Source organism: Melanaphis sacchari, unplaced genomic scaffold (genome assembly GCF_002803265.2).
Source record: "Melanaphis sacchari strain LSU unplaced genomic scaffold, SCAv2.0 Contig2_pilon_pilon, whole genome shotgun sequence".
NCBI classification, from domain to species: Eukaryota; Metazoa; Arthropoda; class Insecta; order Hemiptera; family Aphididae; genus Melanaphis; species Melanaphis sacchari.
Window position 1 is genome coordinate 2774178 of NW_020271173.1, and position 22280 is coordinate 2796457.

The window sequence follows — 22280 nt, forward strand, 5'->3', positions numbered from 1 at the left end:
CAATAATTCAGTATATGATAATATACAGTATACACATATACTAAATGGAAAACGTTATTTCTTGATCGAATTTTTTTTTTAAACTTAGCATAAATACTCTTTAAAACAAATAACAAAATATCCTTTATCTTAAAAGTATGTACAATATACATTTAACGGAGTTTAAGGAAGGGTAAATCCATGAACATTTAATTTATCACTAACAACACCGTGTGAGATAAGCTAGTTATTTTCATATAACACTCCTATAAATGATTATTTCGCCCCAAGACATATTGTATAGGTATTATAATATATTTTATAGACATTAGCTATACATATTTCAGTAATTTTTTTTTTTAATTATGTACCTACGTAGTTAAATTACATATTCTATTAAATGCATGTGGGGTTTATATTTATTACAATCATACAGGTGTTGATGAAATAAGAATATTTCTATCTTAAAGTTTGCCTACTTATATTATAAACTACAGAATTTCAATTTTAAAAATATCTTTGAAACCGATTATGAACTACAGTTTTCCATCCAAAGAATAATATTATAATGTTTATTATTATTACTGATATATGTAATATGTTTATCACATTTAAAATATACCTACGAATTTTTAAATAAATAGTCTCAAAAGACTACAAAAAAATGAGAAACTTTTAATAGAACATATATTTAATACCGGTTACCGTTAGTCCCTACTCATACTCTATATCTAGTAACTATTAATTATTTATTATACTATATTGTAATTTTCAATTAATATTATTTATAATAACACTAGCTAGTGCATGCTTCTAAGAATCGAAACTGAACTTGTATGCGATTTAGAATTAAATTTCTTACTGCTATATCCTAAAAGTTCTAAATCAATATTAGTCAACCATCTGATCACCCCTGTGGATGTCCTAAAAAAAATAGTGGGACAGCGAGAAAAAAAATAATCGTCCTTAAGATGCCAAATAAATATCTTAATGTTTATATGTTCCAGGATTAGCCAGGTAATATTTTTTTCCGTATTTTATGTCCAACCGAATGCCAACGCCCTGCGGCTTATCTATTTGATTAGGTATACTGACAGACTATAGTATTATAACACTATATATCTCACTAGTAAACATGTATAACATTTAATAATTTATTTGAGCGGTTAGTCTAGGTACCTATTATTATTTTTTCACACACTGTATCCCATAGGCAGATATTTGATTACATTTTAGAGAGGGCTTAAATACTTCTTTGTATTGTTGCAAAATAGGTACCTATTTAATACTTTGAAAATGTTCAATAATTTTGGGGAGCTTTCATTTTGAGGGAGGGGGTAAGCCCACTCAAGCGCTCCCTAATCTCCACCTATGCTATAGCCTATGCCCTGTAGGGTCTGGATTTCAATGCAAAATTATTACAACATACATTTATAAACTATTTGTATGCACTTCTAGATTCTGATAAAATTAATCGAATGTCATAGAGGAATAGCATATTTTTTTTAAATTACAAAAACAATATTCTTAAATATTCGTAGTAGTTATCTATATCTTATTTAATGAGATTTTAACAAAAATTGTTGTACCTTTACTTTTATTTGGAGATACGAAATACAAGAAAATAAAGAAAAAAAATTAATGATAACGTGAAATAAATTATAATAACTATTATAAGAAAAATAAAAAGATCACGTGTAAAGCTCATGCGTGCAAATCTGAAGTATAAAATTAGGATGAATTTTATTATATTGACATAATTGAAAGAACATTTTTGTAGGAAAATTGAAGATCAAGATATGATCAAGAAAAATGTAATTTAAATATATATTTTAAAAGAATAATTATGTAGTGAGTACTGAGTACCATTGATTAAAAGTCACATTATTTGTACATAATATATATATATATATGAATGGTTAAGTAACTATAATTAACTATATTATAGTCTATAGATGTTTTTATATTTTATTCTTGAATTTTGAGTATTAAAATTATAATATATAAAGGTTTTTATAAAAAAAAAATCAATACCTATTATTTCTATAAAACTATTAATTTATATAATATTATTTCGAAACAAAATATTAATTTGACAATGCGAATTATCAAGCACGTGTTATACAAGAATGTACGAGCATATAATTATATAAATATATATAATATAATACAACGATGACATTTAATCTCTTTTTTTTCCATTATTGTCAATCATTCAACATTTGTGAAAAAGATATTATATAGTATACACTGATGCGTTTAACACTATTGAACAGTGACAAATATTTAATATAATAAATTATACCGTTTATAACTAAAAATAATAAATAATATAACAATAAGCTTACATTTTCTATTTTAGTGTAACTGGCTCATCATACTTATAAAAATCATTCATTTTAATAATATAATTACTTAATTTAAAAAATATATAGTTAGTGTGAAATCAGAAATAGATAATATACCTATAGTCTTATAAATGAATACTAATCTAAAAATGATAACTGTATCTATTATAATTATTTTTAAATAACAATGTAATGTATTTACACAATGAAGCACTTATAATAATTGCATAAAAAATAATAAATGTAACGTTTGACTCACGTCATAGATCTTCAGTTACCAACTGGCAACTGGTATAGCTCAATGCCCACAAACCAGCTTAAAAACTACGTAGGTAAGCTACCGATGAACTGCTGAAGTAGGTAAGTTTAATAAACTACCTATTAACTAAAATAATATTATTTTTTTCGTATGTCTTTAGCTGTCGAGTGTTTCAGATGGTAGGTACCTATTGGCAATCACCAATGATTATAAAAACCTACTAGTATTTATTATCAATGGCAATAGGTATAACTGGTACCTATTAGGTTCTTTTTAAAATGCAGTTGTTCGTTTCTTTACACATTTAAAGTATATTATAATGTCTGTTTCACAAATTGTATTTAGAATAAATTAAATATTCAAGGTAGATACATCGACGTAAATAGGGGTGCTATAGTCATCCTTCATAGAAGTTTTTAACACTCCTGGCTTCTATATATTTTTACTTTTTAGTCCCTTTTAGACTTTAGTTCAAATTTTTGTATAAAAAATACGTTCATTTATTAATGTTTAAAATATATAATGATAAGAATAATATGTAATGTACCATGTAGACTGTAGTTCATGTTAGAGCAGGACTGTGAGGAAAATCAAAGTTCAATTATCATATACCTATACTATAACAACTAAAACAGATTTAGTGATCTGGATATATATTCTTAACCAAGTTGACTCCATGATTGAAGGGAGTACGTGAAGTTTTGTTCACAATATTCCTATGGCTTATTTCGAGCTTTGAATTTCTAGGACTCCAACGTCTCTAACTTAATCATAACTATTAAATTCTAGTTACAAACTTACAGTACTTACACCGATGGTAAGGGTTCCTCTTTTTATTGAACGCCAAAATCCAAAGAAACGCAAACTAATACTACAATTAGTATATAGACATGATACATAACATATTTATATATCATTATACTATATAATTGATATAGTGATATCTGTAAGTATATGTGTCACAAAAGATTTATTGAAAGTAATATTTAAAAATATTTAGAACCATCAAGTAAATATATAATGAATTAATAACTATTAATCAGTAATAACATAATTACCTATTCAATACAGTTTAGATTTAATATTTTACAATATAGATTAAGTAAATATTAAACGCACCTAGAGTCAGAGGTTAAATGTGGAACTAAAGGAAATTCTGACTATACTTATAAAAAACATTTTTATAAAACAGACGTTAACCTATTAATTTTTTTTCAAAATAGGTAAGCAAGTGTGCTAAGGCTTTAAAAGTTGAAATAAGAAAAATAAAATGGAATTAAGTAAGATAATTTCTTCTCCATTCAAAATGAAAAAATATTTATTTTCGAAAAATTTTCATTTTAAATTTATCGTATTTATTATATAGGTATATATTAATTTGATAAAAAAATATTGATAAAAATGATAGCCCGGTGAACTACGGATGAACTATTCACGCACAACTCCCTGTAAATTAACGTTTCATAAAATATTATTGAAATAATATTTGCAGGAACGAAGAGAAATTTTTTTAAAATAAGGATGAATGAAGAATTATAAAATGGATATGGAAAACCCAGTATAATAGGAATTGTGAATTAAACAGGCAATAGTAGAATATAAGATGGGCTGGTTATTTTGTCACGTATAGAGATTGGACGAAATATTAAGAAGTATACTACAAGCAGATGATTAAACTTGACTTAAAGCTACTCAGGGGGTCAATCCACTAGATCTAGAGAACGGGATAGGACAGATTGAAGAAAGTTCTTAAGATGGTAATTGAAGTCGAAAATGCGAAAGACATCGAGATGTAGTGTGACAATGAGTCATGAAAAAGTGGAGTATGTTGCTGCGCTTTGGTCTTTATATGTTTCAAGAAAAATAAGTATTTTTTCGTATTTATGTCTACCGTAAAATGTAATAGCAGTATTCACTATATAAGGCTTATAAATATTCTGATAGCTACCTACTATCAACCGCACACTAACAACTAGCCACTGGCCACTGCCCAGTGCCCACTGCCCAGCAATGAGTAAATTAACATGACTATTGATTATAGAACAGACTATTCTAAAATCAATGACATAGCGTATAATCAATAATAATTAATAATCTTGTCACCTTGTGAACTATGAAAGGTTTTTGTTTCATCTCTAAGACAATTAGGTTTTCGCTTTCACTTTTTTGACATTAAATCACGATTATATAGAAAGAAATAATAAATCGTGCGCGAGTTGAAATAATTAAATCCACGATAATTTACCGTCTTAAATAATTGTGGTTGGATCTCAACGCGAATGGATCTAATAGCCGAGTGTCCGGGTGGCGGGTGACCAGGTTTATCACATTTATTCCTCCATGGTGCGAAATTAATTTAAAATTATCATGTTTTTAGGGTTTTTTGTTTTATCAATATTTTTTTTGTTTTTATTATCGGCACAGAACATGTGTGTATACTGTATTACTGTGTGTCTGTGTACTGTGTTATCGGCTTCGACTACAGAGTACGCGTCAATTAAGAGTAACAGAATACAAAAATACAATAATATACTTCTCTTGTTTACAATTTACATACTTCATGATAAAAACGGGGAGGCGCGACTATTGCCGTCACGACTTACGAGTCTATTTGTGAATGATTCATAAAAAATAATGTTGTTATAAATACAAGAGACGTACGATTCTAAAAACAGCGTACAGGGGAACTGAACGGGCTTAAGTAATATTTTTCAAAGGTAAAAACTAATAATAGTAATAGTAATAATAATAATGTACGATAACGACATGCGTTGAGGTTGACCGTATGACGGCAGCTGTCAAAGTGTCGCCTATTAAAAGCTAAAGCCAGTAGCCACGTCTTCTGGTCAAAATTGCATGTTTGATGACAATTTTATCATTTATGTAATTGATTTAGAATTTCTATTGGTCGGGTTATTCATTGTGTACATTGGTCCTACGCTTAAATTACACAATTGCGAAGTTAATTCGAACAATAGTCTATAATATTCTAAGGTCTCATCGTTAATATCTGAACGTACTGTTGTTGATTATTTTAGTAGTCTTATATACAATCGACGTTAATTATAGTTTTTGTACTCGCTTGCGAGTATGTTAAAATACATGTCCTACCGACCTACACACTACACAGTTTTATTTTAAACATTTTTAGACAAGTAAAAAACAGTAAACAGTTGTTGAATTTGATAGTCTGCTTTTTAGTTTGGTTGGTTAGGTAAAGTTTATTTGAACATTAATAATAATTAATAAAAAATTCAATTGTTTTTGCCTTATTTGAAAAAGAAATTATATTAATATTGCTGTTTATTTTAGTGTTCAGTGATATTTAACCAAGAAAATATTTACATTTTACAATGGACTCAACGTTTGAAATGGAGAAATGTCCTTGGGATCAGAGTACTTATGTTGGACGATGGCATTATTACTTTTGGGTAACAAACCCTATGCTATGTCTGAAAACTGATCAAGAGCTTGAAAATGCCAAGTCTTTACGTTCATCCTATTTGTGAGAAATAATATATGACTTATGAGACATTTTAAAATATAATTGAATTCAAAAATGTTTCATGTTTTTTACAGAAATGGTACACTTCCACCTGGAACAACTACTGAACAATTGTTAGCTGCCAAACAGATCTATGAAAGTTCATTTCATCCAGATACTGGACAAAAACAAAATGTATTTGGTCGAATGTGCTTCCAAGTCCCTGGGGGTATGGCTATTACTGGAGCAATGTTGTCTTTTTATAAGTATGCTATTATTAAAATTTAAAATCATATAAAGTACCATAATTAATATTTACTTTATTTTGTTACTTAATAAGGACAGTACCAGCTGTAGTATTTTGGCAATGGATTAATCAGTCGTTCAACGCTTTGGTCAACTATACCAATCGAAATGCTAACTCACCTCTGAGTCAAACTCAAATGGCTACTGCTTACGGTTCAGCAACAATAGCTGCTTGTGTGACATCCATAAAATTCAAACAATTCCTGACCAGCAATGCTTCACCTTTTTTTCAAGTAAGCTTTTAATTTTATTATTTGTCATAGTATTGTAATTTTTCTAATTTGATCAATATTTTAGAGATATGTTCCATTTGCTGCGGTTGCAGCTGCTAATTGTGTGAACATACCATTGATGCGCCAGACTGAATTATTGAATGGTGTAGATGTTTATGATGCTGATAAAAATAAAGTTGGCTGTTCAAAGGTAACTTATTGTACCTTAAAATATTATTTTTTTCTTATTGATTTTTATCAATACACAATTTGAAATTATTGGTTGATTTTAGCTAGCTGCTGCTAAAGGAATATCTCAAGTAATAGTATCAAGAATTGTTATGTGTGCACCTGGAATGGGTAATTGAAAAAAATAGTTAACATTTTTATTGAATTTATGGATTGTGTATTTAAGTGTTTCTTAATATTATTTGTAGTATTGCTGCCTGTCATAATGGAAAAACTTGAAAACAAAAGTACTTGGTTCAAGCGTAATACATGGATTCATGCTCCATTCCAAACACTTGCTGTTGGTTGTTTGTAAGTATTGTATTTTTAAATCAAACAATCTATTTAAACTTATCAACACGTTGAAATGTGCAAATTTGATGAAATATTGAATTTTTATTTTCAGTTTAATTGGTATGGTACCAACTGCATGTGCTCTGTTTCCTCAGTTCAGGTATATGATTAAAAGTAATTTATGTAATATTTATGTTTAAACATTATGTCTTATTTTAGTTCTATTAAATTAAGTACATTGGAGAAATATGAGAATACTGCTTACTGTGACATAGTGAGCAACTGCAAGAATCCACCAGTTGTTGTGTACTCTAATAAAGGACTTTAAAATTACAATCTCATTAACTGATAGTATCTTAAATAATGTACTCATTAGACTTCCTATTTGTTATAAAATAGTTTAAAAAAAATCAATATTGTTTAATTAGGGGCACATACTCGCTAAGGAAAACTACAGGATACTGATATTTGGTATGCTAAAACTTTTGATTATGCTGAATAGTTGAAAAGTACATATGATAACATTACATATTATTTTGTTTTTACTGGCATATTTATTTGCATAATAATTGTTCAGTAAATATCTTTTTTTTTTTTATATATACAACGTTAATTTTAATAAACAATTTTTTTTTGCTTTACCTATGCATTTATAAAAATCAGATGTAATGACTAATTTATAAGTATCAAGTGCTTCCAATAAAATAATTAAATTCATATTTTAAGTAAGTCTGATGAAAGAAAAATGTACGCCATAAATTATATCATTGTTATTACAACTACTTATTAGAATCAAGTGATCATGTCATAGTTTAGAAAAAAAAGTCAATAATTATTATAGTTTATTTCTATACACATATTTATAAATATTTAAGATCTGATTATTTACTATTGTTTTAACTTGTGAACCTAATAGATACATATATTTAAATCTTTTGATCTGTATAATAATAAGTTTTAAACATCACTATTCAACTAAATGTTCTGATAATAGTACTTATTGTATGATAAGTTATTCAAATAAGCAATATATTTGTAACATTTAACTATTACATAATTTTTCTAATAAAAAATCTGATATACTATTATTACTCTCATGTTACAACTTTTCTTTTTGTTAAGAGAGTGCCTTGCTAGTGTGTAACAAAACATCAACATTGACTGTGTTCTCTTAAGTGAGTTTTCGATATTTTTTGTTATGAGTGTTTTAAAATGTTAATGCTAGAAACTTTTATTTGTTTGAAAATTAAGTTATAACAAAACATCGACAATTTTGCAACCTTTAAATTTGACAATAGGTTAATTTAATGTAAATATCCTATGTCGTGTAATTGTAAGACAAAATAAGTGTATGTGAGATTACCATGTCTTAATATAATCTGAAAAGAATTTAAACATAGTATCCACCCAATAATATCCGTTTAAATTCTTTTCCAATAACTTATAAATCCTACTACTATGGTTATAACTTGTAAATGTAACAGACAGTAATTTTACTTATTCCACCAAAATAATTAATACTAAACAATTGACATTCAATTACTGCTATTGTCTATGATATATTTTACTATGTACGATAAAGCGAATTTTAATAGTGAATTTGACTAATTATCTAATTAAATATACTAAACCTCAATTTTGACTCTTGTAATAATTGAAATTTAGCAGTTGGATTTAAGATTTAATATTTTTATTATCCTAAATTATGATTGAAACCAATTAATATCATATCATTAATTAATAATTATGAACTATTGAAAGAGGAACTATAGTTCATACTCATATTACAATATTATATACAATTTTATTGTATTATGGTCATTACTCATTATTCAGTAAGGAATTCGCTTCACCCGTTCAGGGCGTTCAGGCCGGTCTTTACGGCGAATACCGTAGATGATAAGAAAAGTTAGCTTGTGTTATGGAAATATCTTGTGATAAGAAAATAATAAGTGAGCTGCAACACGTCTGTGTATTCGAAATCGTTTAAACTATTTGAACTTTGAACATTTTGAAGTGAATGCGACTTTCTCTACTTGACGACAACAAATATCATAAAGTGATGATCCTTTGAACTCGTTGAATTATGGACACAATAAATACGCTCCGTGACATACAATAATAATTTATCATCATTTTAAAATTACACAAAATAAATGATTTGCTATTCCTTATATGGTAATCCTGGTTGACTCGGTACAGTTATCTTTATAATAATAATATGCTTATCATCAGCCTCAAACATATCAGGTTTCTGTGGTCTGCGAGAATAAAATAGTTACACATTTACATTTTACACACTAAAATACCTTACAAACAACAGTCCCGCCGTCTAATTTTATTATTATAGTTATTATTATTATTGTGTGTTCTCATTTTCACGTAATAGATCCATTACACCCGAAATAAGTATCAACTCATAATTTAGTGATTTATTTTTTATTAGTGCTTCATTTTTACCTACAACAGTATCTTTATACACTATGTCCTATTCCAACAGTGAGTCATCATCGTAATCGATAGATTTTTGTTAACGAGCGATTAATAAGTAATTTTACCATTTGATTATAGAGTACATTTACTCAACTCTACCACGCACTCAAAGAGGGCAGCCGATTGTGTTGGGCGGCGATCCTAAGGGAAAAAATTTTCTTTACACAAACGGTAACAGTGTCATTATACGTGATATTGAGGTGAGGCCCTATATTTAATTCGTTGTCAATAAACATTTGATTAATTTTTGTTATATTTATTTTTGTGAAGAACCCTGCGATATCAGATGTTTACACCGAACACTCATGTGCCGTTAATGTTGCTAAGTATTCCCCTAGTGGATTTTACATTGCATCTGGTGGTATGAAATCAAATAAAATTAAATGAATAAAATATTAGACCAATATAATGTATTGATTACAGATCAATCAGGAAAAGTAAGGATTTGGGATACTGTGAATAAAGAACACATACTAAAAAATGAGTTCCATCCTTTTGGAGGGCCGATCAAAGACATTTCTTGGTCTCCAGACAATCAACGGATGGTGGTTGTTGGCGAAGGCCGAGAGAGGTATGTTACATCATTTAACTTTTTATGCTTTTGATTTTAGTGTAGTATTTATACTATATTTTTATAGATTTGGTCATGTATTTATGTCGGAAACTGGTACTTCAGTTGGTGAAATAACAGGTCAATCCAAACCAATTAATTCGTGTGATTTCCGTCCTAGTCGTCCATTTAGAATAGTGACTGGTAGTGAAGATAACACAATTGGTGTTTTTGAAGGTCCACCATTTAAATTCAAAATGACCAAACAAGTAAATTTTATCTTTGATTAATTCAGTTTATTTTGTTGAAATAAAGTAAGCCTACCTAATTCTTTAATTTTTTATATTATAGGAACACTCGAGATTTGTTCAGGCAGTACGTTTTTCACCCAATGGTAATTTTTTCGCATCAGCAGGTTTTGATGGTAAAGTATTCTTGTATGAAGGTACTAATGCTGATCTTGTTGCTGAAATTGGTAGTCCAGCACATAAAGGAGGAGTTTATGGAGTAAATATCAACACTTAAAAAAATATATTTAACTATAATTTTTTAATGTATTATTAAACATTATTAGGTTGCTTGGAGTGCTGATAGTACACAACTATTAACATCTTCTGGCGATAAGACTTGTAAACTGTGGGATGTAGAAACAAAATCTGTTGTTAGTGAATTTGTGATAGGAAATCAAGTTGAAGATCAACAGGTTTGTAATTATTTTGTTAGATAATTTATTAAATTAATAATATTTTTGTATTTTAATAGGTTTCTTGTTTGTGGCAAGGAAATTATTTATTAACCGTTTCTCTTAATGGTTTTATTACTTACCTAGATGTCAACAATCCTGAGAAACCCCTACGAGTCATTAAGGTAATTAAAATTGCCTTTTATAATTGTTTAAATGTATTGTTCTTCATAAAAAAAAATTCTGAATATTTTTTAATTGAAATTATACTTAAAATAATATATTTATATTATACTTATATTTTAAAAGTATACATTTTTTTTAAATACTCATACCTAAAATAAATTATATTCGATGATATTAAATATTAACCATTTTACGGATTTATTGAATATCATTTGTATTTATTTTATAGTATTGAACTAAAATAATTTTATTTTAATTGAATAGAGAAAAGTAAAAATAAAAACAGCGCTTTAAAATGTTTATTAATTAAATATTATGAAAGAATATATTAATGAAATTCAAAAATCTTTGATTTAAAAGAATATAAATGTAATAAATACATTTATCATCTTTAGGGTCATAATAAACCAATTACAGTATTAGCACTGAGTCCAGATCGTAGTACTATTTATACTGGCTCTCACGATGGCAATATCACAAATTGGAATGCTGCAAACGGTAACTACTGAGTATTTTATACCATTTTAAAATTTTGAATATAAAATATTGTTAAAAAGATATATTTTTTTTATTTCTTCCAGTTCAGAAAAATATAATAATTGTTAATTACTGTTATAAATACAATTAGGTGAAAACGACAGAGTAAAAGGTGTAGGTCATGGAAATCAAATCAATGGAATGAAGCTGGACAATGACTACTTGTATACATGTGGAATTGATGACAGTCTTAGGCAAGTTGATATTAAATCCAATTCATACACAGACTTGCAAATCAAACTAAATGCTCAACCAAGAGGAATGGACTTCAACAGTAATGTGATTGTCACGGTTACGATTAAAGAGGTTATACAGAACATATTTAATGAGCAAAGTATTAGTATTTTTAATATGAAAATTTTATATGTTAGATAATAGTATTGAAAAACGAAAAAAAAGTTTTTAATTTGCCTGTGGACTATGAACCTTCATCTGTAGCTGTTAGTCCAGACGCTGGTTTTGTTGCGGTTGGAGGAGCTTTAGATAATAAAGTAAGTGTATATAACGACTAAAAATCACATGTATTACACACAATGGTCGTCATGGTTTAATTGATAAGTATATCTAGGTACACATATACAAGATTAATGATTCCACTTACACATTGGAATTTGTCGCGGAGTGTGATCACTTGGGACCAATTACAGACTGTTCTTTTTCACCTGATGGAGAGTACTTAGTAGCAAGTGATGCGAACAGAAAAGTTATACTATACAAAGTACCCGAATTCAATGTAAGTAAAATGAATACTTAAATTCTAAAACAAATATGCTATATTATTATTACTTTACAATTGGATAGCCGATAAGAAATATAATATAATATTGTTTTTTATTTAATTTTCATTAATTTTGTTTCTTTTTTTTATTTTTATTTTAGCTGGCACACAAACAAGATTGGGGTTTCCATAATGCACGTGTTAACAGTGTTGCCTGGTCACCAAATTCAAAACAAGTAGCCAGTGGAAGTTTGGACACCACTATCATCGTATGGAGTGTTACTTCGCCAAATAAACATACAATAATAAAAAGTTAATATCAAGGCTTTTTAGTTTAAATCAAGTTGTGATATTTTTAAATAATAATATATATATATTTATTTTTATTTTAGATGCTCATCCACAAAGTCAAATTACTCGTGTTCTGTGGTTGGATGATGAAACTATAGTGTCAGTTGGACAAGACTGCAATACAAAAATCTGGAATGTTACTCCCATTTAATCTGGTACTGCAAGTTAAAATATATTATATATATATATTTGACTATTTATTTTTGAGTTATTAATTAACCAATAGATGTATATTTTTTTAATGAAGTAAATCCCAAAATGAAAAAAATTGCACTCACAGATAAATGGTGTCCTATTATTATTAAATAACAATTAGGTTTATGGTTTTGCCAATATTATAGATTTCAATCAATGAAAAATATATTTTATTTATTTATTTTTTCAAAAGTGTTTATTATTATTAACCATTTTATTATTTTATAGTTTTCTAATTTCTCTCTATACTTTATTATGTAATTTGCATTTATATTTTTCTAATATGTAATGAATAATAAAATAACTACTTTGAAACAATTTTTTTATTTTTACTTATTAATTATATGAATATATTATAAATAAAAAGTACACTTGTGAATTATCACAAATTATTAATTAAATATTTCAAATCAATATTATTTAATTACAAATTTACAACGTTTCATCAAGTATTTGGTATAAACAACTAAAATTTCTTTCCAAATTTTCAATTACTTCGATTGGTTTTTGCATAAGTTTTTGTCTATGATCATTTGGTGGTTTTGGCATTAGATGTTCTAAGCATGGCAATGGTTCATTAAAAAAATAAGGATGAAGTAATGCCTAGAAAATTGTTTTAAATATTATATTAGTTTTAAATGTTCTAATTTGTCATACTATAATAATTTAATGATATAACCATTTTTTTGTTTACAAGTTCTTTCTATAATTACAATTATAACGGTTTTGATACAAAAAAAAAAAAAAATTATAATATGAAAGAATAACTGAAGTACCTCGTATGCATTTAATCTCTTATCCGCATTGTATAAAATTAATTTTCCCACTAAATCAACTAAAAATTCATCAACATCAGGCAACAATTCATTTGTTGGTACTGGATCACATTTTGTAAACTTTAATTTATTGTAATCTGGCATTTCATTCCTATTTGGCCAAGTTTCATCAGTTGGAGTCCCTAAATTATGTACAACGATAGCAATCTGTTCCATATCAGAATCACCCTAAAAATGAAATAATATTTTACGTTTCATAAACAGAGATTTGCTGTAAAGAGTTAAATGCTTAAAAAAATTATAGCAAAATACTTAAGTTAAAAATGAATCTTTCTCATCAACTATTAAAAAAAAAGTGCATATCTCGAAGAATTTTAAGCCATTGGGTCACAATAATTGGCGTACAGACTAAAGGTAAGTCGTAACTACTGCACTGCAGTATGAAATGTTAGAGAAAAAACAAACGAATCATCTAACCGCGAATAGAGGAGTTTTCATTTGCATTTCTGCTAAAATGCAACCGACCGACCACATATCAATTGATTGGTCGTAGTGGACAGAGCCAAACAAAAGTTCAGGAGCACGATATCGGCGTGTCGCTACTTGGCCTGTGTAACAACATCGGTTGCGCCCGCTACGTTGTTCATCGACATTGTCGTCAGCAGCCGCCGTTGTCAGTAGCAGACGGCTCAAACTGAAATCCGCTATTTTTAATACTCCCTCGGAACTTATCAGCAAATTCGCTGGTTTTAGATCCTATTAGAAACAAACGAAATCATAAAATTAATTGTAAGGCGAATAGACGATGACACGTGCACAAAACAAACTGTACTGGAAATCTAGGATAAGAATCGATTTATTAATAATCTACCTATCTATGAAAATTAATTAGGTAAATTAATCAAATTATTAATTCTAAAGTTGGCGATTAAATCATACATGGTAATCTTAGAAGGTTTTATTTTTTGAAGCTAAAAGAATAAATAAAAAATAGTGCAGGTACTAGCAAATAGGTTACATTTTATGATATGTCACATTGTCCATCTAGTATAAAACTTTTAAAATACGTTGATGTAAAAAAATCTGTTTTATTATTCAGTGACTTTTCTTTCTCCATTAGTCATTACCCTGTGCATGATGTTGGTGGTATGCATGTGCATTACACCGGCGAGGAGCATACGAGCGTATGTTTTCAAATGGGAATCGTCGAGGAAAACATCGTCATCATACAACATCTCTGGCAAGCCAGAAGCCACAAACTCTAATACCAAATAGAAACTGAAACTGTGACAAAAATGATCTAACAGCTTTACGACCTGAAAAACAGAGAGCAGTTGAATATTTTATTGCTTTACCATCTAAAACACATTGCTACGTAGATGGAGATTAAGTAGAACTGTAGAACTGGCTTTGATCGGAGGGAAACAAACAATTGATAAACTTTAGCCTTATTTACCCATATAAACTAGCACGCCTTCAACCCCAAAGTATATGAATTTTTCCAATATTTTTTATCTCTTATTATATACCTATTTAATGTTTATACTAAACGTGTCAATTTATTGTGTTACGATTAACAATAGGTACATACATCATATAATTAATGTCTGATTAATAATAATCAAATAAATTAAATTAAATTTATAAATAATTGACATTTTTTCGAATATTATAATTCATAAGCTATAAAAATTAAAATTATAAGTTACGATAGCCAAGATAAACGCAACATTTTCTGATAGATCTGTAAATTATTCAAAGAATTAAGCCCAGATTCACTAACCTCCACTTATGCCAATCGACCAAACGCTAGTGCCTAGTTATTTATATTTATATAACAAACGTAATCGGAATCCAGCGCTTTCAGTGATTCAATTTCTCGTAGCAAGTTCTTTGACGCCTTGTCCGACGAACGTACGCACTTAATGGCGACTATTTTACCAGTAGACCGTTCCATGGCTTGAACCACTTGCCCGTGCGTTCCTTCTCCAATCCGTTCCAATATTTTATAACTTTCCATTGATATAATTTAAATGCAACTGTGGTCTGTGAAGTACCTAATGTTAGATTTTAGTATTAAAAACCCATAGGTCTTATAATGGCTGCAATGTTGTGCACTGCGTCAATGATATGTTAAATATGGTTGCCACGGCAACACATCAATTTAGGAACGAGCAACCATATTATCATTGCCGTCTTAATTTTCATCTAGTTGATGTGCGATTGAACAAAAATTTACACATTTTAGACTAAAGTGCACAATCCAATTGGGCAATCCTATGGAAATTATTGAACGTTATTTGATATACCTACCTACTTACTTAAGAAGTCAACATGACTTTAAGGTACTAACGTCATCTAGTTTTGAAATATAGAGTGCAAATGCAAACAAATACTGAATTTATAGTAACCCATTTGACTACCTACCTATTGAAATTAATGATTTTATTGTATCAATCACATGGATGACAAAAAAAAATATAAATAAATATATACATAAAACTGAGTTTTACAGTAAATTATTACTTGTAAGTACTTATACTTGACTATTTATATAGCCATTGAAGTAGGTCGCTGAAGAAGTTCTGAATGGAGTGATTGGAGACAATTATACTATGCGTTTAATAATTACCTACTACCTACATATATTTATTTAATAATAAATAATTTATTTTACTATTTATAATAAATATGTAAGTAGCTGCCAGCTGGTAAACCGAACTTGAATTAATTCTTAATAAAATTATTTATTATAATATAATGTAGGTAGGTTATACGGTTAAGTATTTTGTACAGGAATATTATTGATTAATGATTACCAAAAGTAAAATAGTCATACAATAGTTTAATAAAAAAAAAAATAAATTATATTAAACTTTAATATAATTTTCAACCTGTATTTTATATTTGGTCAAAACTACCCACGAATGTGTTAAAATAAGTGCAGATTACATTGAACAAAGTTAAAAAAAATAGGGTAAATCAACGATAAATTGCATAATTTAATTTATGTCAGCTAATTCACAAATATACATTTCCTCGCTAGAACATTGGAGATAGATTTTATGGTTAAAAATATTGGTAGGTTAATATAACCTCGAGTATATAACAAATTACCTATGGAGTTCTTCACCATTACTGATTCACTGTCTCAATTATCCATTCTAACATTTATTTTATTATAAGAAAGTTACAAATATTTACAAGTCATGTGAGTGATTAGACTAAATATTTAATATATATATATTTTTATTTATGGAAAAAAAAAGGAAAGCCTTGATAACGGGACCATTAGCTTTTTACAAGGTACTTAAACTAAGTTGTACAATTTAATATTTTTCATAAATAATAGTATGTTTTGGATGGCTTCTTCGTTTGGACGAGTGCGTCGTGAAGGTGCTTTATTCGATTCATGGACGAATCCCCGTAATACATTTCCCCGTTACGCTTTCCCCGTCCAGCGATTTTCCCCGTTAGACATTTCTTCGTCAAAAGAAGGATATACAGGGTGATTTTTTTATCAAACAACACTCATTATTTCCAAAAGTATTCATTTTTTTGAAAATATTTTTTTACATAGTTTCAAATTGTTAAAAAAACAACATTTTTATAAAAAAATTATATTTTTAAATATTTTTTATCCTTATAATTTTCAAAAAAATGAATACTTTTGGAAATAATGAGTATTGTTTGATAAAAAAATCACTCTGTATATATAAGATATAACAAATAAAGATAGTATAAATGTTTATATAGCTTATATTGCACCTTGTACGGACAAATTAACTTAGATATATATTTATTATTACCTATAGGTTTTATCAAATATAAATTACCTATAAAGATTTAGGTACGTTATCGATGTACGTTCTTACCATGAACGTAATTTAAATGAATATTTAATTGGAATTGCTCATAATTTACAAATATAAGGTATTAATTTTTATTATAATTATTGCTCAAAATTTTTATTATTATTTATATATTTATTATTATTATTAAATAACATTTTACAAATTATTTTATGTGTCTGTAATAGTGTAATAACGTATACCAGTAGCATTAATTTTTATTATTATTTATATATTTTTTATAATTATTATTAAATAACATTTTACAAATTATTTTATGTGTCTGTAATAACGTATACCAATAGCATTATTTTTTATTATAATTATTTCTCAAATTTTTTATTATTATTAATATTATTATTTATATACTTTTATTATTATTATTAATTAACAACATTTTACAAATTACGGGGACGGGGAAATGTCGCACGGGAAAACGTATTAGACGGAAAAATATTTTACGGGGAAATGACCCGTTACCGCTTTATTCGGGCCTCTTGAGTGTCTTTACATTCTGTGAGGATATGTTTGAGATTGGGTGTCCGCATGTATCACATATTTTGGGAGGTTCTTTTTTCATGAGATATGCGCGCGTGTAGTGTGTATGACCTATTCTGAGGCAATTTAAAATAACTTCATCTCTTCTTTTGAGGAAGATTGGATTATTCTATTTTTCTGTAGTTCTTTTTATTTTGTATAATTTAGCGTCCATTTTTAGCCATTCGTTTTTAAATCGGTTGTATATAATTGTTTTAGTATCTTTGTCTGAGTTTATATTCTAGACGGTTTGTAGATTTAGATTGTTCGATTTTTCCTTGGCTAGTTTGTCCACCCTTTTGTTGCCAGTTATTCCGCAGTATCCAGGTATCCATGAAAAAACTATGCTATTGCTAAATGTATGGGTCAAAAATTGATAATTTTATTGACGATGATATTATCGTTATTAATATTACTAATGCTAGTTAAAGTGCTCATTGAGTATGTAAAAATTATATACTTTTTATTTTGCAAGTTAGTACTTATTATACTAAAAATGTTTCTTATTTATTCAGTTACAAATATGTATACTGTTTACACTAAAAAAAAAAATCGAACCAACAAATAACGTTCTCCAATTATACCATATCAGGAGATGAATTAAGAAAAATTAATTCTTAAAATAAACTTGTATACTATGAATAAAAATTATTAAACAAACCTCACACATACTACTCGTAGCTACTGCAATAATGAACCAGTCAGGATATATTATTTTTAATGTAGGAACAGCCTTAATTTTCTACTTGGCGATATTAAACTTCATAATTATTAATAATATAAATTTGCGCCAAGCAGCATTCATGTTAGTTTTAATACATTTATTGATAATAAAGCCAACATAAAATGGATTACGCTGTACATAAATTTGATGTTGTATACTTGAGTACATGTAAGTGTAGTAATTACATACATAATATATTTACAACTAACACCCAGTACATTCATTTTAGGATTGAACCGTAGTTCCCCTTAACATTGAAAAAATACTGTATACTCATAATGACTTTAAAATATATCTGAATTAAATTGTACCAGAAATATTAAATTATACAATATTTTGAAAGTTTTAAAATTGAAGTATTAGTCAATTTAAAGAAAAGAATATTGTAAGGAGAAAAAAAAACAACAATTTTTAAAATAATTTTGTTTATTAGTCCAATCATGCCTTAGCTTTACCGGTCGATTTTGCCTTTGGTGCAGCCTTGGTAGCAGGTGCAGGTTTTTTAACCTCAGCCTTAGGTTTTGGCTTGGGTAATTGTTTCTTGCACTTCTTGGTAGGCGGAGCTCCACCACGTGCAGCAAGTCGCTTTCTGTACGCTTCCAATTTCTTCTCATGAATATCACGTAGACCTTTAACAGCAATAACCTTCTTGGCCTTGATTTTGGCAGCACGTAACATTTTCTTTTCATTGATGAAACGTTTTAATAATTTTTCACCCTTCTCAGTGGTTGGTCTCTGAAAATAATAAAATTAATTATTTCTACTGTCTGTATCAAGTTCAATAAAAATACGCATGTTTTACTTACACCTTCTTTCTTGGCTAAGTAAGTTTCACGAGCTAGAGTTCTTAATTTGTTTTCATTACTTGCAACTCGTTTTTGAACTGCAATGTAAGGATTCAATCTAAGCATGGTGCGTACGTGTCTCAATGGGTTCAATTTACGAGTGCGACGAACTGATCCAGTTCTAAAAATGAAAACAGATTATATTAAGTATATTAATTTGTAATACTAAATACAAATAGATACTTATTAATTTAACTAGTTGGATCAGAAATTAAAACAAAGCATATTTTTTTTAAGTATCATCGTTTTCAACAAAAAATGTCATCGTCATTTCCAACTATCTATTCATAATTTTATATAAATTAATTTTTTTTTTTTTAATTTAATAAGGACTTAACAAATTTTGAAAATACATATCTATTATTTAATAAATGTATACAATTATGAAATAAAATAATTAATAGTTAGGTATAAAATTTATTGGATCTGGAATTAAAACAAAGCAATTAAAATAATCATAAATGTTAAATCAATCAAAAATCATCGTCATATCCAACTAATTTAATTCTGTAGTATGAGTATTATTATTTACAATTTACATTTATTGGATCAGAAATTAAAACAAAGCATAATTTTTTGAATCACTGTACTTTCAACATCAGAATTTACATCATATCCAATTTTAATACTTGTTACTAGTAATTACTTTAGTTTATTTTAAATTACTTGTTGAATTCTTAAGACCAATATTAAATAAATAAGTTTATGATTAGCATGTTATTCATATTTTTTTGTAAGCACAATAATAAATGTTTTATACTCAACAAGACAATGTCACCTAAATATTATTTTTATATTCCTACTTAAATGTAAGACATTAAGTCAGAACTTGTGTGAACAATTAAACAAGAGCAAGTTTTAATACTCAAGAAATCCAATAATTATATTTATCAACATGCATTATAGGATCATGCGTGAAGACTTAGTAATATGAAATGATACAATTTTAATGGGATTAAAAATTTGAACTAGGCAATTTATATTGTTTTAACTATAAGAATTAAATGTTTTTTTTTAAAAAAACCTAAATATAACCATACCATATCAAGAACACGGCCAAGCATTTTATTCATTATAATTGTATCTTAAATTTAAATTAATTAAGTTAATCAGAAGTTTTAAAAAAACCTGGATATTATCATATCATATCAAGAACACGGACCAAGCATTTCTCTCATCATAATTCTTAAATTTAAATTAATTAGTCAATCAGAAGTTTTAAAAAACCTGGATATTATCATATCATATCAAGAACACGGACCAAGCATTTCTCTCATCATAATTCTTAAATTTAAATTGATTAAGTTTAATCAGAAGTTTTAAAAAACCTGGATATTATCATATCATATCAAGAACACGGACCAAGTATTTTTCTCATCATAATTGTCTTTAATTTAAATTAATTTATTAGTCTTATGATTTATGCAATTTGTATTATATATTGGATCAGAAAAATGTAATTAACTGGAAATCATCATACAATATCAACAACACGGACCAAGATTTCCTCATCATATCCAATATAATAATAGATACTGATTAATAATTATTCAACTACTTATCTACATAAATTCTTTAGTTTAAAAATAGCAATATGGTATTTTTATCATAATAGTGATTTAGAGTAAAAATTACAAATAAAATTTCAATGGAACATTTACCTTTGAGCTGGCAAGTACTTCTTGAGTTCATCAGATTTGAGAATCCTTGTCAGATCAGTATTAGACATTTTGGGGAAAGGTAAGTTATAGCCACTCTTCAGAGTTGCTTTTTTGTCCCATGTACCGTAAAGACTATCCAATTTTTGGAAAGCAGATTGAGTCCAGATGATAAAACGTCCAACATGACCACCAGGAGCCAAATGCAACAAGTTTAATTTTCTGATGTTAATCAAATCTACACCTGGGATATTACGGAAAGCTTTTCTTAAACCCTAGAACATACATCAATATTTCTCATAGTTATTATTAAAACTTACAAAATGTATAAATGGAATTACAAGGATGGTAAAATAGTAAAAGAGAATTTAAAACATTTTAAGAAACCAAATAATTTTATTTGAATACCATCAGTAAGTGGTTTATATTTTTATCAAGAAAAATTGAAATTACAATATAGAAAATTATTTTAAATAAGATAACCCAATACTGCTAAAATAATTTAATTAGAATTTACCTATACGCCCAACACTAATCTCTTGTAGTAAAAATATATTGATTGTCATGAACAGAAAAAAATTGTGAAGTACATAAGGTGTATCCGTAATTTATAAAACTATCAATATACTGACAATAGAAAACAACACATTAGTTTTTACATGGCATAACATACATTGTTGAACTACTAATTAAATATCTTAAGTTGTAATTTTAACAAATTTAATACTAAAATAAATTAACTTCAAAAAGAAGAACCATTATAACAAAAGATTGTGATATGTCTTGGAGTATGCCATCAATACATGTTAAATATAGTGGCGACTGTGAAACAATCAGTTTTTCTTTTGCACAAAAAGACCACTCATGACATTACTATACAATGAATAAGTGTGATACTGTGCACAATTTATTAACAAAATTTTTTTATAATTATTTTGGAGTATGCAGCAAATAAATAATTAATTATAGCAGCGACTGTGAAATAATCAAATCTTAATTTTGCACAATAAGACCACTCATAAGAATCAAGTATTAATAATTAAAGTGTGAAATTGTGCTATGACAGG

The 22280-nt window shown here is 27.6% G+C and overlaps 4 protein-coding genes across 8 annotated transcripts in view; 2 read left to right on the top strand and 2 right to left on the bottom strand.

The window, feature by feature from the left end:
- Positions 1–2600: 2600 nt before the first annotated feature.
- On the top strand, positions 2601–7707 carry LOC112595875 (sideroflexin-2). 5 transcript variants are annotated; one of them, XM_025341264.1, is made up of 9 exons: positions 2601–2687; positions 5899–6091; positions 6166–6336; positions 6411–6609; positions 6674–6799; positions 6882–6948; positions 7026–7128; positions 7223–7270; positions 7330–7438. In XM_025341264.1, exons 2-9 carry the CDS (start codon positions 5940–5942, stop codon positions 7436–7438), a joined length of 975 nt encoding a protein of 324 aa, XP_025197049.1. In that variant the 5' UTR covers positions 2601–2687; positions 5899–5939. The 5 variants fall into 5 exon arrangements, with proteins under 5 accessions (XP_025197049.1, XP_025197051.1, XP_025197048.1 ...); XM_025341266.1 differs by having other exon boundaries at positions 2635–2659; XM_025341263.1 differs by lacking the exon at positions 2601–2687 and adding an exon at positions 5041–5303.
- Positions 7708–9349: 1642 nt separating this feature from the next.
- Positions 9350–12827, top strand: LOC112595824 (actin-interacting protein 1). Its single transcript, XM_025341193.1, has 14 exons — positions 9350–9609; positions 9682–9803; positions 9874–9964; positions 10027–10174; positions 10242–10422; positions 10505–10660; positions 10728–10856; positions 10916–11020; positions 11417–11519; positions 11650–11864; positions 11930–12049; positions 12127–12291; positions 12438–12588; positions 12669–12827. Exons 1-14 carry the CDS (start codon positions 9594–9596, stop codon positions 12776–12778), a joined length of 1812 nt encoding a protein of 603 aa, XP_025196978.1. The 5' UTR covers positions 9350–9593; the 3' UTR covers positions 12779–12827.
- A 427-nt stretch (positions 12828–13254) lies between these two features.
- LOC112596017 (cyclin-dependent kinase 20-like) lies at positions 13255–15687 on the bottom strand. Its single transcript, XM_025341455.1, has 5 exons — positions 15442–15687; positions 14726–14914; positions 14076–14354; positions 13599–13826; positions 13255–13425 (listed from the first exon to the last, which is right to left on the bottom strand). Exons 1-5 carry the CDS (start codon positions 15616–15618, stop codon positions 13255–13257), a joined length of 1044 nt encoding a protein of 347 aa, XP_025197240.1. The 5' UTR covers positions 15619–15687.
- Positions 15688–19118: 3431 nt separating this feature from the next.
- The window catches only part of LOC112595927 (60S ribosomal protein L4), a 6125-nt gene continuing 2963 nt past the window's right edge, over positions 19119–22280 (bottom strand). Inside the window, exons 6-8 of the mRNA XM_025341331.1 lie at positions 21217–21488; positions 19517–19676; positions 19119–19445 (exon numbers count right to left, since the gene is read on the bottom strand). Coding sequence (XP_025197116.1) covers positions 19149–19445; positions 19517–19676; positions 21217–21488 — 729 coding nt within the window. The 3' untranslated portion in view covers positions 19119–19148. The remainder of the gene's footprint in view (positions 19446–19516; positions 19677–21216; positions 21489–22280) is intronic.